Source organism: Lepidochelys olivacea, assembly GCF_965140295.1.
Source record: "Lepidochelys olivacea isolate rLepOli2 genome assembly, chromosome: 1".
Taxonomy (NCBI): Eukaryota; Metazoa; Chordata; order Testudines; family Cheloniidae; genus Lepidochelys; species Lepidochelys olivacea.
Window position 1 is genome coordinate 224,922,711 of NC_140411.1, and position 17,327 is coordinate 224,940,037.

General features: G+C 40.7%; 1 protein-coding gene across 1 annotated transcript in view; it reads left to right on the top strand.

Moving 5' to 3' along the window:
• Positions 1-17,327, top strand: part of LOC311514343 (potassium voltage-gated channel subfamily KQT member 1-like) — a gene marked incomplete at its 5' end in the record, with an annotated part of 745,885 nt that overhangs the window by 431,215 nt on the left and 297,343 nt on the right. Inside the window, 3 exons of the mRNA XM_084616893.1 lie at positions 12,311-12,386; positions 16,037-16,131; positions 17,172-17,212. Coding sequence (XP_084473019.1) covers positions 12,311-12,386; positions 16,037-16,131; positions 17,172-17,212 — 212 coding nt within the window. The remainder of the gene's footprint in view (positions 1-12,310; positions 12,387-16,036; positions 16,132-17,171; positions 17,213-17,327) is intronic.

Sequence of the window (17,327 nt, forward strand, 5' to 3'; positions counted from 1 at the left end):
GTCTGACCTCTTGCATGTTACAGGCCACAGAACCTGACCCACCCACACCTGTAATAGACCCATAACTTCTGACTGAGTTACTGAAGTTCTCACATTATGATTTAAGTTACAGAGAAATGTACACCATTTACACTAGTTTAAACCTGCAAATGACCTGTGCCCTATGCTGTAGAGGAAGGTGAAAACCCTGCAAGGTCTCCATTAATCTGACTCGGGGTTGGGGGAGGGGGGGATTCCTTCCTGACCACAGGTATGGTGATCAGTTAGACCCTGAGCATGTGGGCGACACCCACCAGCCAGACACATGGGAAAGAATTCTCTGTAGTAACTCAGAGCCCTCCCCAGCTAGCATTCTATTAACGGCCATTGAAGATATTTGCTACTAGCAGTCACAAATTGGCTACCTACTATTGTAGGCAGTCTCTTCATACCATTCCCTCCATAAACTTATCAAGCTCAGTCTTGAAGCCAATTAGGGTTTTTACTGCCAATATTCCCCTTGGAAGGTTGTTCCAGGACTTCACTCTTCTGATGGTTAGAAACCTTCATCTAATTTCAAGTCTAAACATATTGATGGCCAGGTTAAATTCATTTGTGCTTGTGTTAACATTGGTGCTTAACTTAAATAATTCTTCCCCCTCCCTGCTATTTATCCCTGTGATGTATTTATGGACAGCAATCATATCTCCCTTCATCTTTCATTTGGTTAAGCTAAACAAGCCAAGCTCTTTGAGTCTCCTCTTATAAGGTAGGTTTTCTATTCTGTGGATCATCCTAGTAGCCCATCTCTGCACCTGTTCCAGTTTGAATTCATCTTTCTTAAACATGGGAGACCAGAATTGCATGCAATATTCCAAATGAGGTCTCACCAGTGTATTGTACAATGGTACAAATACTTCCCTGTCTATACTGGAAATACCTTGCCTGATGCTTCCAATGACTGCATTCGCTTTTTTAACAGCTGAATCACATTAGCAGCTCATACTCATTCTGTGATCAACCAATACACCCACGTCTTTCTCTTCTTCTGTTGCTTCCAACTGATAAATCCCCAATTTATAGCAAGAATTCTTGTTAGTATCTAAGTGCATGAACTTACATTTTGAACTATTGAATTTCATGCCATTTCTATTACTCCAGTTTTCAAGGTCATCCAGATCTTCTTCTAAGATATTCCAGTCCTCCCTCCGTATTGGCAATACCTGCAAACTTTGTGTCATCTGCAAATTTTATTAAACACACTCCCACTTTTTATGTCAAGGTCATTAATAAAAATTTTAAATAATACTGGTCCCAAGACCAGTCCCAGAGGAACTCCACTAGTAACCTCCCTCCAGCCTGACAGTTCACTGTTCAGTGCGATCCTTTGTAGTCACCCCATTAACCAGTTCCTTATCCATCTTTCAGTTCTCATATTAATCCCCATCTTTTCCAATTTAACTAATAATTTCCCATGTGGAACTGTATCAAATGCCTTACTGAAATCCAGGTAGATTACTGGAAATCTACTGCATTTCCTTTGTCTAAAAAATCAGTTATCTTCTCAAAGGAGGAGATCAAGTTGGTCTGGCACGATCTACCTTTTGTAAAACCATGTTGTATTTTATCCCAATTACCATTTACCTCTATGTCCTTAACTACTTTTTCTTTCAAAAGTTCTTCCAAGACCTTTCATACAAGTGAGGTCAAATTAACAGGCCTGTAGTTTCCTGGATCACTTTTTTTCTTCTCTTAAAAACAAGTACTATATTAGCAATTCTCCAGTCCACTCCCGAGTTTACAGATTCATTACAAATCTTTGCTCTTGAGCTTGCAATTTCATGTGCCAGGTCCTTTAATATTCTTGGATCAAGATTATCCAGGAGTCCCAATTTAGTCCCATTAAACTGTTTAAATTTGACTTCCACCTTGGATGTGGTAATTTCTGCTTCCATATCTTCATTCCCATTAGTCAGCCTGCCGCTGTCCTAAGATCCTCATTAGCCTTATTAAAAACTGAGGTAAAATATTTGTTTAGGTGTTGGGCCATGCCTAGATTATCTCTAATCTCTACCCCATCCTCAGTGCTGCTTAGCGGTCCCACTTCTTCTTTCCATGTTTTTTTTATGTATTTATTTATTTATATGGCTATAGAACCTTTTACTATTGGTTTTCATTCCCTTTGCAAAGTCCAACTCTGCTTGGCTTTTGGCAGTTTTTACTTTATCGTTACACTTTCTGACCTCCAGGAGCTAGCTTTTCTTGCTAATCTGTTTTATCTTCCATTCCTTGTAGGCTTTCTGCTTTCTCTTAATCACCTGTTTGAGATGCCTGGTCATCCAGCTTGGTCTACATCCCTTCCCTATGATTGTTTTCCCCTTTGCTTGGATGCAGGCTTCAAATAGGTTCTGCAATTTTGATTTAAAATAATTCCAAGCCTCCTCTACACTAACGTCCTTGAGTTCTTCAGTCCAGTCCACCTCCCTAACTCCATCCCTTTAATTTTTTTAAAGATTTCTCTTTTGAAATCAGGGACCCTAGTTGCAGATCTGTTTTTGTTTATCCCTCCATTTAGTTTAAACTGAATTAGCTCATGATCACTAGAATCCAGGATGTCTCCTAACAATCAGTGCTCACTAGTCTCCAATACCAAATCTAAAATGGTGTGACCTTTTGTTGGTTGAGACTATTTGGTGGATAAATCTGTCAGCTATTACATGTAGGAAAATCTGGGCCCTACTATTATTGCTAGCACTTGTCCTCCAATCTACATCTGGGAAGTTAAAGTCTCCCATAATCACACAATTCCCACTAGTATTTATTTCATTAAAAAGGTCTCTATCCATATCCACAACAGGTCCTGGGGGTCTGTAGCATACCCCAAACACTATCCCAGGGGACCCTCCAGTAACTTTCTTCCCCAAAATGGTTTTACTCAGTCTATTTTATCTGTTCCATCAATTTTAATTTCTTCATAGTCTACCTCATCATTAATATACAATGCTACTCCACACATTTCCTTTATTTCTCTCTTTCCTGTACAGCACATACCTTTCAATACCTGTACTCCAGTCATGACTTTTATCTACCATGTTTATGTTATCTCGGTAATACCTAGTTTAACTTCCTTCATCAGTAGTTCTAGTTCCTCCAGTTTGTTATTCAGTCTCCTTGCATTGACATAGAGATATTAGTTGTTTTTGCTTGGCTTTGCCAAGATTCCTCACCTGATTGGGTACAATCACTCTACTGCCATTATCGCCTACCTGACTGTTAGCTTCTTTGGTATTGGCACTATCTTTCCTCTTAATGTCCATTCTCTACCCCTTGTGCTTTCTTTCTTCATTGCTATCTCTCTTATCTGATTTTCCTCACAGTCGATATTAGAATCAGGCACGGAGATTACATGAGCATCTACCAATTGTCTCCCCCAGATTCCTAGTTTAAAGCTCTTTTAGTCAGTTGTGCCAACCTCCATCCCAGAAGTCTATTTCCCTCCTGCTCGGGTTGAGTCCATCCCATGAGAACAGTCCTCTGTCCCTGTGGTTGAACATCCCAAAGCTCTCCTTATAGCACCACTGCCCGAGCCATCTGTTGATCATCATGATCTTGTCTCGCCTTTATTCTCCTTCTCTAGGGAAGGGTAGAATCCCACTGACGATCACGTGAGCCTCAATTTTTTTAAGCAACCTCCCTAACCTGGCATAGTCTCCCTTCATGTATTCTAGGAAGAATTTGGCAGTATCATTTTTTCTTATGTGAAGATGGATTTTTTTCTGCTCCCATTAGGATTCTCTTCAGCCTCAGGTCCACATCCTGTGTCTTAGCTCCTGGCAGACAGCACACCCTTCTGTTCTCCTGATCAGCTCTGGTGACAGGCAAGTCTGTTCTTCTTAGTAGGGAGTCACCAGTCACTGAGACTGGCCTGTTCCTGGTGTTCGTGCAATTCTCTGGCCTTCCTCCTGTTCTTTCTGTCTTGTCTTTTGTTCTCCCTTGCAATCTTCTGTAAGTCAACCTGTATCCTCCTGGGCCTCTGCACTCTGGGTATCTACATTGACTCTTCCCCTCTTCTTGGGGGACTAGCTACTTTTCTCTTCTCCTTTGCCCTCCCATCTTCTGTTACTGCCTGCTGTGCCCCTTCTTCATTTTCCAACTCAGAAAACCTGAACTCTATTTCTCCTTTGCTAGCCAGTCTTTTCATCTGCTTGGTTCTCATAGTCACATGCTTCCACTGGCCACTTTCCTCACCTGGCAGTCTCCCCTCACAGTCCCCAGTCCAGCTTGCATCTGAGAGTCTTGAGTTTTTCCTTCCACCTCCTCTTGTTTTCCCTCCATCATCTGCTTAAATCCCTTTCAAAACTCAATGATAGTTTCCACCTGCATCTCCAAACCTTGGATCTTCTCTTCCATCAGCTCTATCAGGAGGCAATCCATACAAACAAAGCTCTTTTTGGGTACCTGCTCCAGGATCATGTACATCCCGCAGCTTTCACATCTGGTCATCTTCATTATCTCTTCCATTCACTGGGTCACTACCACTGCTGTCTCTGTGTCTGTCATAGCCTTCCTGCCTAAGCTCCTGTCAAGGAAAAGAAAAAAAACAAAAACAAACCAACCAACCAAACACCAAAGCAGAAGTAGAACGCCACACACTTCCTCTCCCAAGTTCCCCTTATAAACTCCCACTCGAATGCTCCTGATTTCAGCTCTGTTTGCTGCCTCCTGTTCCACTGGCTGGCTCCTTTGCTGCCTTTATAGGCCCTCTAATCAGGTGATCATGATGTTTTCACGAGGTTTAAATGAAATGCTACAAGACTGACTTTTTTTTTTTTCAAGAAGTTGCAGTCACATTGAAAGGCTACTTCTAGCGTTGAATGAGCTCTGGGACCAGAACCATTTGAAGGGGTTCACCTGTAAGGTTCTAGTTTTGGCTTTCTCTGATCTTGGTAGATAAAAATATCCAGGATCAACACAGACCTTGTGTTCTGTCTGAGCTGTAAACAAAGCGTGAAATGTCTGGCTCAGCCAACCTGAAACCAACATTTTTTTTTATTATTTATTTTTAGGATGAGACCCATTTTCTTTTTTTGACATTTTTATTTTTCCAGTTATTTAAACATCTCTCCCCACCAATAAAGAAACAGTTTTCTTTTTTTCTATTCCTAATCTTGTAATGATATTGCTGCCCACCCCCCGCTACCTGTTAAAGATCCTGATCCTGAAAGTGACTCCATGTGATTGGACCCCACACTGTCTTTACAGCAAGTTTGCAAAGTTGCCAAACTTGCAACTTTGAGGCTATAGTTTGCATCATCCCACATTATTTACATTATTTTTTAATTCAAATATTTTGAGTATTATCCAAAGAGTGGGAGCTCCTGTTACAAATTTCATGTGCTAAATTCTAGGCTCAGTTAATGGGAGTCAATTGAAGCTTAATGGAAGATCTTCACTCTGAAGTTAACAAGAGCCCCATGCTTCTCACAGCTGAAGGCAGAGTTGAGCCCTATGAGTCTGAAGTTTTCCTTTTGCTTTGTTTTGTTTCTGATCATACTTTTGACATTAATCTCATCCAAGGCCTCCCTTCTGTTTTAGCTGCTAAAATATTCATCTGTATTTGGCAGTTGTATATGTGAGGGAAAATTACAGCAATGATTTGAGATTCAAAGCCCTTTCACAGCTACAGCAAATGAAAGTAGATACTTTTGGTAAAACATGGTAGGAGAACAAAAAGGCAAATATAGGAATGAGGAGTTCAAAATACTCCTTTATTTTTCAGTTGCAATCCCTGACCTAGTCTATGTTTGTGCTGATTTAAAAAAATGAAGTCAGGTGAAACACCCCAGAAAAGATATCATATGTCGCTACAGGCAGGAATTATGGCGTTATTCAAAGACCCAGTATAAAGACAGAGCTAGCATGATTTTTTTTTCATTTTTGCTGTTAAGCAGCCATATGTAAGAAATGAATTAATCTCCGCAGTAATCTGAGTAAATATGGTACTGTAAGTGTGTATCCTCAAACTAGTTTTGCAAATTGGGTCAGAGAGCTGTAATTAACCTAGATGAAGTGGCCTTTATTTGCCACAGTACTTGATCAAAGCAGTAGGTTACACTAAATAGCTCCTTTAATTCACGACACCTGAATAAACTGCAGGAAAATCACTGTGGAATGTATATTTCGCTATCTGCAGCCATAAAAACTGGACATCCTGGATAAAACCCTTCCTTTATTTCTACATTTTAAGTGACTGCTAAGGATAAAAACCTTCCGGATTGAAAGGTGCATACACAGGGAAATCAATAGCCAGTAGTGCTTTTGAGACTCCTGTTGTGCTTCAGCATTAGAAAGGAATACTTCTCTCGTACTTCTCTCGTTTAGGGTCCTTCCCAGGTCTACTATAAACCCTCTTTTCCACCTAAAAATATTACTTGGCTGTTTCAATGCACATCAGGCTGAAAGTTATCAGACTGGATGTAAACTATGAAAGAAGGGAGCTTGAGCTGGCTAAGCTATATTTTTAACCAAGTGGTATTTAAAAAAAAAAAAAAAAGTTCATGAATAGTTTCCAGAGGAGTTTTGGATTGGATTATCTACCTCTTTCCCCATTGGTTTAAATTTTTAAATTGAAAATGTTCAGCTTCTTTGACTTGGGCTACTTCCTTTCTTTATTTAAAATTTTTTAATGTGTCCAAGTTTTCTAACTTAAAAGTAGCAACTTTTCATAATACTCTCTGTGCCACATGTTAAGGACCCAAACATGGGGCCATGGTGCCTCCAACAGCTGTGCGGTCCAGCCAGGCTCTGTAGCCACACAGATGTATTCAAATCCTAAGGAGGGGAAAACTATGTCAGCCAGTAAAGAGGGGGCCCTTTGCCCCTTATCCACCAGATTAGTTGTTGGCAAGAGGGCACAGCCACTCAACATCAACATTTTGCAGAACGGTTTGCTCATAAAATAAAGACCTGTTTCGCCCCCATCCCCCTTCTCTCTTTCCCCAACCCACGGCACCTATGTGCTAGCAGCTCCACAGGCAATGCCTAGGGGGAGAGAGGCTCTTGGATCTATGAGAGTCCCCCCCTCACCACCCCCACACAATAGGTATGACTGTCCTTCAAACTGGTTAGCTTGTGAAGGAGCCAATTTGCAAAGAGGTAAGGGACGCTCACTATTGTGCAAATTAGCCCGAGGCTTTGGGCCTGTCTCAAGGACATACCTAAAGATGATGTCAGGGTCTATTTATAGATCCAAGTCTATATTACTGCAGCAGAGGTAGTACCCATTATAGTTAAAGATGAAAAAAGTTTCCATTATTGGCTCTTGTTTTTATGTGCTCATAACTTTCCAGTACTGTCACCACTTGGACTGAAATTTTCCTTTGTTGTTCTACGCCAAAATGCAAATGTTTTGGGGAAGGCTTCAACAATATCCTTCAGCTGTTTCTGAGTTCGAGAGAGTGAAAAAATACACTTTTGCCTGATGATAAAATTCTAACCACACACTTTTGAATGGGACTCTTGCAAAAATAACGACTTCAAAACTTGACTCAGCCTGGACATTGTACTTAATGAGGACTGTTGCTTTTGCTTGGTTTTGCACATAAAAATGTCCGAGGAAATTACAAAACAACTTCATAGTATGCTCAGTAGCCTCTGCATGTATGTCATTGCCCTCTGCTGGATAGAATCAGAACTTCTCAACAGTTTCATAGGCACTATAATGCTGAGAGTTAACACAGATTTTTATTCTTATTTAGCTCAAGTGCTCATTTCCTGTGACTTGGATTGATTTTTTCCCTGCTGTCACTTGGCCCCTCTGAGTTTCTAAGGTGTCCAGCACAGTGACAACCATGAAGCTCCTCAACTGGCTCGATTTTTATCATAAATTGCATACTATAAAGTTTACAGGATGTACAATGTGTAAATATTAATTTTGCTGTTGATGCTTAAGTTTGCATTAATGATGGGGCTATTGAGTGTTTCTTTTTTACATTTAATGTTAAGAAGCTGGATGAATGAGTTTCTGGGCGTGATCACGGCTTCCTTGTCATCCCTGAAGCATTATCACTATGGGGTTCACCCAGGATATATGAATAGGTATAGGAATGTATACCTAAAGGTATGAATATATATATATATATATATATATATATATATATATATATATATATATATATATATATTCATACCTTTAGGTATACATTCCTATACCTATTCATACCATATATACATAAAGGTATTTACTCTGGTCTGAGTGTTTTTTTTATAGAAAAATTGAAAACGAATACTGAAAAAAATCAGTACAGATCTAGTTTTGATTGCCCCAAATAATTATTTTTAGTGTATGAATTGACTACACGTGACACATTTGGGACCCAGTTTCATCAGTGATCCCTGACATAAAATTCCTTTTTAAAAAACCGTAAAGTTCTCTTCTTAGACAGTAACCCACAGCTGCTTTTTTCAGAACTATTCACAATATTAAATAAAAAACCTTAACTGAAAAAGGCTACAATTACAAGAATAAATAACACAAAGAAATATAAAGGAATTTAATTAAAAGTAAATCTCGATTATGAAAGGTGTGTCATATGATCATTTAAAGCCTTGTTACAGGAAAGCATCCTTATTCAGGAGAATATTTAAGCATGTGCTTAACAAGTCAATGGGACTCGAGCACCTGCTTAAATGCTTTCCTGAATTAGAGCTTAAAGCGGAGGACTGGGAATCAGGACTCTGGCGTTCTGTTCTTAGATCTGCCACTAACTCACAGTACATTTGGATAACAGACATAAACTCTGTGTCTCAATCTAAATAGGGATAATAATAACAATGCTTAGAGAAAGGGGTTAAGAGGTTAATTAATGTTTTGTATTGTGGAGTGCCTCTGAGATCCTTGGGTGAAAGGTACTTTACACACGCATAATGTTTACAGAAATGAGTCTGTCATTACAGATTTGTGCAGAAGGCTATATTAAGGCCAAGTAATTTACATATCAAAATATTAAGTGAAAGACCAGATTGTCCTTTGCCTGTGTGTGTATGAATGCGCAGGTGTGTGCATATGCAAGTGCAGGGTGGGGACAGTACAAGAAGCAGTTCAGGTGCACCACTGGGGGACAGAGAAGAAACAGTTAAGAAGACCTGTATGCCAGGCTCTGCATCATCCCCTTTGCAGTGCCTAATAGCCACAACTTAGTCCTAACTGCAAAAAACATTTTAGGCTGTGACTCAAAGTGATCAAAGCTTGGGAATTCATAACTTTGTAGACGGGCCTGTTCAAGGGCACGGGAACCTTTGTAGAAGAGGGGGGCCACTGGTGCCGGAACTGGGAAGGCCATGGGACCGCTTTTTAACTTGGGCATAATTTGGGGGCCAGTGGGCAAGGGTGCAGTTTGGGGGGGCACTCCGCACTTGCACAAGGCTTGCAGTTTGGGGAGCAACACCACCTCCTGTCCCCCAAACTATGTCCATGTTAAAAAGTGGGGGAGGGCATGGTCCCCTGCTCCCCTCCCTCTGGTTCTGGCACCATTGGGCCTGTTTCCTTACAAAACTGTACGGTATATGACTTGCACTGCAATTTAGATCCATCTGCATCATCTAACCCCACAATAGATGTTTTTCTATTCAAAATCAATGTTGAGTGTGGTTACCCAGCATTCAAGGGTAACATGATTTTTAAGAACAGAATATCACTCACCACTAGGGTGTAGCAGTTAAATGTGTATCTTCAGGAGACAGTATGTGTCTATGGATTTATTGGGGTAATTCCGATAACATACATATCTCAGCTCTGGATGTGCACCTCTTCATGCTGTAGTTTTTTTCCCACTAAAATAGAATTTCATACGTTTGTGCTTCTGTTTCACAGCTAGGGATCATTAAATATGAGCAATAATTTGCTCTCCAGATATGGATGGGATTTTCAAAAGCACTCAGCCCCATCGTGTTCCCAGTGAAGTCCGTAGGAGTTTTACCATTAGGAGCAGAGTCTGGTCAATACTGAGTCCTTTTGAAAATCCCACACTGAATGTCTTTGTATTAAAATCGGGTGTTTCTCTTACTTTATTTCATAAATAAATACCCTTTTCTAGTAGTGGGGCCTGTTAAATTGTGTAATAGCCTCCAAAGGGCAACTTGATCACTTGAGACATTTAAAACTTGACAGTGCACTAGAGAATGTATTGTAGGGAACAGATCTTTGCCGACAGGGGAGGATTGGACTTAAAGGACTTCACCCATGTCTATTTTCTATTGGCTGTATCTGTTTGGAGCTGGTTTTGCCTTGCAGAACCCATTTCCTTGTACTGCACTTAATGAACCCTCTAGGCAGGGCCGTCCCTACCCATATGCAAAGTACGCAGCTGCGTAGGGTACCAGGAAATTTGGGGCACCACATTTCCTGGTGCCCTGCGCAGCTGCGTGCTGCTCCAGCCCCGCCCCCACTCCACTGAGGACTTCTGCAGGGGTCAGGCCTGCACTCACCATATGGTAAGTGGAGCAACCTGGCCCCAGCCTGCTCCTCTCCCCAGGCTCTCAGCTGCGCCACCAGCAAGTGCTGGGGGGCAGTTCCCCCTAGCCCCCCAAGGCTGGGAGCCAGGGGAGCGGAGCGGCCTGGGGCTGGGGGGGGGCTTTCCCCCCTGCCCTCCAGCCCCTCCCCCCGCAGAGGCTTGGGGCCAGTCTCTCTCCCCCACCCTCCCGGAGGCCTGGAGCCCCACACAGCCTGGGGGGCTGCGTAGGGCACCAAAATGGCTAGGGACGGCCCTGCCTATAGGTGCATACAGATATCAGGATATCCAGATCTAGATGTTTGTTTCAGGCTCTCATTACCTGTAGGTAATGTTTAGGGTTCTGGGGTGCTACTCTTTTTAAAATTGCATTGTGTTTAGTAACTGTCGACGATTTCTGTATCAAATGTACTTAGTTTACAGACAAAAAGACATTTGCCTCTTAATCACAAGCCATACAATCTTAGCTGGAGCTCTGTGAGCCAAGCTCGGTGCTTTCCTTTTGTCATAATAAAGGTCCTATAGGCCAAACTACTAGTAAGCTGTCAGTGGCACTTGTTTAATGATTGGAACATAACAATTCTGTTGATGACACACAAGAAGTTTTGGAATCCAGCTCACTTGCTTAATTTTTTGACTCTGCAATGCTCTCTCTGTGTGTTTATGTCTATACAATTTGCTGGGGAGGGGGTTGTATTGTGTATATATACACATTTCATACAGACACTCTGTGTATAAATATATATTTTTAAACTGCAAATAGTGACTTGCTTAGATAGAAATAACAGTAAAATATTTCCCTGAGGTTTAAAAAAATATATTCCTCAGATTGTGGTACATTGCCAAATCAACAGGAATGATTTAATCAACGAACAATTTTAAAGTGCTGCTTTGGTATGGGCACTATTTCGTTTGTAATGCACTGAAATCATTACGTCTTTAAGGCCTTCACTCTGAAAGGGGCACCTCAGAGCAGGAGAAACCAGGGCCGCCTGCCGGCTCCTTTCCCCAGTGAGTGACGGTAGGGGAGAGGCAGTTGGCTCTGCTTTCAGGATACTTGGCGGATCCAGTCACCATGCTGGCTGGCCTTTTCAAGGCTGTCATCAGATGTCAGTGATGATGTCAACATAGAGTATTGCCCTCTGAGCAGTGTCGCCAGCTTGGGAGGATAAATACAACTTTGCTCATCTCACCAATTTTGAATGATTGGGAGGATGATATTTGCTAAATATATTGTGTGTGATATGATATTGATATATGTGTGTAACTGTTATATATGAGTGTGGGGGGTGTCTATGTATCTGTTCATACAGATACACACACACACACACATAGTATGTAATATATGTATGTGTGTTGTGTTAGGCTTGTTTCAAATCTTGTGGTTTGTTGTTCTCTCCTCCTGCCCCCCTCCTCCGAAGAATCAAAGCACTTTTCAAAGGACTTAATTTCCATGCTCTGGAGCTCATGGGCAACCATTCAATAAAAGCAAAATAAGGAATGTGGTCATGGTTCTAAAAACATTTCACATTCTTCGAACTGATGCCAGTTATATGCAATGACAGTAATCCTGTCTAATCCCCCACACATTTTATCTTTGTACACCTGCTTCTACTGTCTCTCTTATCAATTTATTTTACTTAGAGCCAGAACTATAGAAGAAGGCAAGGCAATGGAACAAAAGAGGCATATGTGCTAAATATATTGTGTTATAAATTTGCATTGTAGAAAAGTATTAGGACATGTTGTAGTTCATTGCTTACAGTCATCTTCTGTTATTTTTCTTTCTTTTTTTTTTTCTTTTTGTGTGTTTTATTCGGCAGGTTAACTGAAGCACACCGAATAGCTGTCAAAGTCATAAGGAGAATGCAATATTTTGTAGCCAGAAGAAAATTTCAGGTAAGCAGCAATATTAACAAGAGGGACAAATGAGAAAGATAAGCAAGGGGGGGAACAATGGGTTGGACTTTGAAAATGCTCAGTGGGTGCAATTGGCCCTTTAGCATAAGGCTGGGAAAAGGCCTATGTATTTAAACACTAGGCTTCATGCTTGCCTTCTACATAGGGGCAAATTTCACAATTGTACAGAACTCCTAGTTAACGTCAGTGTAGTGCTCCAGAACACTTCAGCATTTCTAGAATCAGCCCCATCATTCTTTTTCACTCATCTTTTTTTGTTGCACCTTTAATTTCTAGAGTAGTTTAAAAATTATCAGGTTTTTCCTTTTGAAACTATCCTTATAAAACTATCAATATGCTCATGTGTATTGTTTAACAAACAGAAAAGACTACATAGAGGGTCCTGCTACAATGCAGTTGTATATGAATTTTATGTGATGATCATCTAGTAAACGTCTGAAAAATAGACTGGAGAATAGTTTGAGTGCAACAAAATAGATTTAATTGTTTTAGTAGTATATAATACAATGTTGATTTCAAAATCACGATCAAGATTTTCCAAAATGACTAATGGTTTTGAATGCCCAACTTAAGACATCTTAAAGGGGCCTGATTTTCAGAAAGTACTGAGCGTCCACTCTCTGAACATTCACTTTCTTTAAGGACTCTCAAGTTATTCATCCAAAATTTGAAGCACCCAAAATCGCTTGTCACTTTGGGAACTCTTTTTCATTCACCTGCCTAAGGTCTAATTCCCTAATTTCCCATTACAATAGCACTTTTAGTATTAATTTAATTATGATATTCTTCTTGTAGTAACTAGTGACCTGATTTTCAAAGGCGCTGAGTACTTCCAGCGCCCACGAAGTTCAATAAAATATGTGGAGGCTAATTACTTCTAAAAATCTGGCTACAAGTTTCCCACACAGTCCATTAATTAATAGTTTTCATACGATTTTTGAGGTGATATAAAAAATAAAAAAGAGAGAATATGGAGAGACTAGGTTTCAAGCAGGTTTGACTTAAGCCCTAAGCTTCTCGGCTTTTTGAGCTAAGATCAAATGTAATCACAAGGGTCAGAAATGTGAGATGAGATTGCCATGTTCAGAACCAAAGGACCTGAGTTTGTAACTTTTTTTAAAGATATCCTAGCTTAGAAGTCTTTGTGTATTAGATGAGTTTGGGAAATCAATATTCAGATGACTTATGGATACAAAACATAGGCTAAGGTAGACCAGAGTTGGAGATAGATTTGGGGAATTCAGATACAGATGACTTGAGTTTCAGATGTGCTCGAATGTCTTTACTCAAAAGACACTGAATTTGAGATGGATTTAGAATGTTGAGTCCAAATGGTCTGGACCAAGGATAAATTAAGGAGGAAAGAAGCCCAGTATTGCGGAGTCTGAGAATTACTTGCAGGGCCAGCCTTAGGGAAAATGGTGCCCTGGGTAAACTTGTATTTTGGCTCCCCTGCCGCCTCCCTACCTACCCCGCATTGCCCCTGGGCCACGCTGCCTCCCCCGGCCTTCCACCCATCCCCCATCAGCCCTGGCCCCACTGCCTCCCCATCATTCCACCCCATCACTCCCGGGCTACACTACCTCCCCACATTGCCCTGAACTCCCTTCTGCGGCCTTGCACCCCAGGCCTGCCCTACTCCTTGCCTCTTGGGCACAGCACCACCCTGACCACATCGCCCACCCGTAAGGCTGGCCCTGATTACTTGGGCTCAGGGAGTTTTGCCAAATTTGCCAAATTTTCCTGGGGGTCTCCATTATACCCTTCCCCTAGTTGTACGGTATATTGTAGTATTTTTCAGTCAGAACTTGAGAAGGGATTGTGTTTAGTTGAGGCACGTCTGTGGACGCTGTTCCAGAAATTGGCAAGGGCATATGATGTTCAGGTCTAAGGAGGGCTACTGGAAAAATGGAAGAAAAAGAATAGGAGAGGGATTTTTTTTAATCTTGATTCTTTCCAAACTTTAGACTGGGCTCAGGCAGCATTCAATTTAGAGTACTTTACAACACAAGGCTTTAGTGCTGATGATTTGGTAGCAGGGATAAAGAGAGTTTTAGGGAGGGGAAGTGAAATTTTATTGGGAATGAGGAGAATTAATTATGCACATGGTAACACATATTTAAAAATAAAAAACTTAGTACATTTAGGCTCTGGGCCATGCATCATCTGTAAATAGAGAGTGTCCAAAAGAAGAGAGAGAGAATTAGCCAAAATGCACTCAAAGCACCCCTGCCAGTCAATCCAAAGAGTGATATTGGCACTGTTTCTCTGGGGGAAGACAATAGCCTGCTTTTCTGGCCAGAAATAGTGATGTGTCAGCGTCTACTACAAATGTAGCTGAGAAAGCCAGGGGGGAGAGGGGGTGGTATGGCAATAAATTGAAAGCTTTAAACACACACACACACATATACCCCTACACATAACAACAAAACTCTAAGCCCTGTTGAAACCAATGCTACAGGTAACTACTGACTGAAGAGCACGAGAAGCATATTTTGTCATTAAGAGCTTTTGCTTCTTCATTTTACAGGCTTTGTTTCCACTCCAGTTGCATGCTTTTTATTTGAAATTTCGATATGGCTGCCTTCCAAGCATGACTCCAACACATACTGTAGGTGTTCTGTGCATGTGTGCAATGGTGCATGCTAATGGCTCTGGCTGAAGCTGTGGCAGAGTGGAAACAGACAACAAGATGACTAATGAGCTGTTTTCAGTTATTTTCAATTACTAGATTTGCCGTGTACCTTTTTGTTCTTGATCCAAAGCCAAAAGGCAGACATCTTGCCCCATATTTCCCACTGGGCTGATGACTCCGAAAATGCTTATATTTTCAAAAGCAGATCAGCTTTTTCCTCCCCTAATTTGTCCATATTGCACCTTTTATAATCGCATCCTTTTATGCAAATTACCCAAGCTTATTTTTAAATTCTGTCTCAGGAGCCATATCCAGCAACTGGCAGTTAGCAGCAGCAGCTGGACTCAGGCTTAGAAAAAGGAAAAGTCAGAGAAACCCCGTAGTTTTAGCCTTTTTGCCTTTGTAGCTTCACTTCTATTTTTAATCTTAGTTGTTCCTTTTTGCATCTGGACGTGTGGGTAGATATGGGCCCAAACCAACTCCAAATCTAAATACTGTCAAGCTTTGAGGAAGCTCCTATCGCACCAATGATCTAGACCAAAACCCTGTCACTAATCATCCCCAAAGTTTGGAAGAGTTTGAATCTGGATCCAAGCTTTATGAATTGGGCTTCTCTTTACTGTTGGGAATAATGACAGAATGACGTCTATATGGTTCTGTAATAAGCTGAGGAAAGTCACACATGTAACCTTCATTAAATTACATACTGTGGCGTTCTGTGCTTAAACTGGACTATGACGCTCCAGTATTTTTGTCAACATGTGACAGTGTAAAGGTGTGACTCTTATTGACAGTAATGGGTATCGCTCAGCCATGTTCCTGTGCTGAATATGCACTTCTGTAATTTCTAAGAATAACATATTTTTCAGTAATTACAGAGAACTTTGCAAAACAAAAAAAGCTCTAGAGGATGAAAACTGATGGTCCAACTGATATAAATGAGTGATGTAAAACAAGGGGTATGACACAGTCTCTCATATTACTCCTTTCACAGCAAGCTCGAAAACCGTATGATGTACGCGATGTAATTGAACAGTACTCTCAAGGACACCTTAATATGATGGTTCGCATAAAAGAACTTCAAAGAAGGTATGCCCTGTCTGTCTAATCAAATATTTGATTTCTCTGGTGCCGGCTGGCTTTAGAAGAGACGTGTACTTAATGAACAGTAATTGTCAAAAATTGCAAGCTGGGATCATGATATCTGCAAGGTTTGACTTAGTCAGTTTTTAACCTTTTTTGTATACAGTCAACATCCTCCCCAAAAAATCAAAAGGGAAGAAAAGAAATTGAGGTCAATAGTGTGAAATTTATTGCAGGTTGTGAGCATTTCTGATCAGTTCTCACAAAAGAAAAACTCTTCCAATAGTGACTTCCCTTTCTGTCTCCTCTCTATGACTCTCCATGGTTGGGAGAAATCATTATTTCACCTGTGCTTGCCTGTCTATCTGAATCTCCTCTTCTTCCCCTTTCCTCTCCCACAATTACTCCTCTTGCTTGCTTACTTTTCTGTCACATACTTTCTCAACTATTGAATCAATCATGTGAAATTTTGCCTTAAACATGTACTTCTGGCTTTCAGCATAGGTTTGTTTTTTTTCTTTGTAGTGCATTGATGAGTTACTGAGGACACCAGAACCAGATCTTTCACCCACTGAGGCCTGTGGCAAAATTCCTACTGAGCAGGATAGGGTCTACTTTTTTCAAAATAAAATGATTTAAAAAAAACAACACCCTGTCTCTGTGTGATTCAGGGAACAGTTATGAATATTATTAAGAAGCCATCTTGTCTGGATATTCATAGTTACTGGATTCAGTGCAATACAGGTCTAAATTGCTTTAGCTATAAAACGAAAACAGAAGAAATAAATAAAATATCAGTGTTCTGGAAAACCACAGTATCAATGCAGCTTTATTCCAACAAATAGCAATGTATAAAGGGCGAGACTGCTGACTGTATGTAAATCCAGTCATGCAAGACCAGCATTTTCACTTGCCTTGCTGTTGATTTAAAACTACTGTTCTTTTGCATGTAAAATATGCATGTGTACTATTCCAAGCAGAAAACAATAAGTTGTATGATAATTCTGCTGCTGGCAAACTAAAATGATTGTCTGTTTTCTTTTCAGATTGGATCATTCCTTAGGGAAGCCTGGTCTTTTTCTTCCAGGTATGATGACTATATATATTTTTGTAACATGAGTGGCTCCATCATTCAGTGGAAATAACTGTTGGTAGACTAATGTAGACCAATCATACAGTCAATTGCTGGACGCAGTTAATAG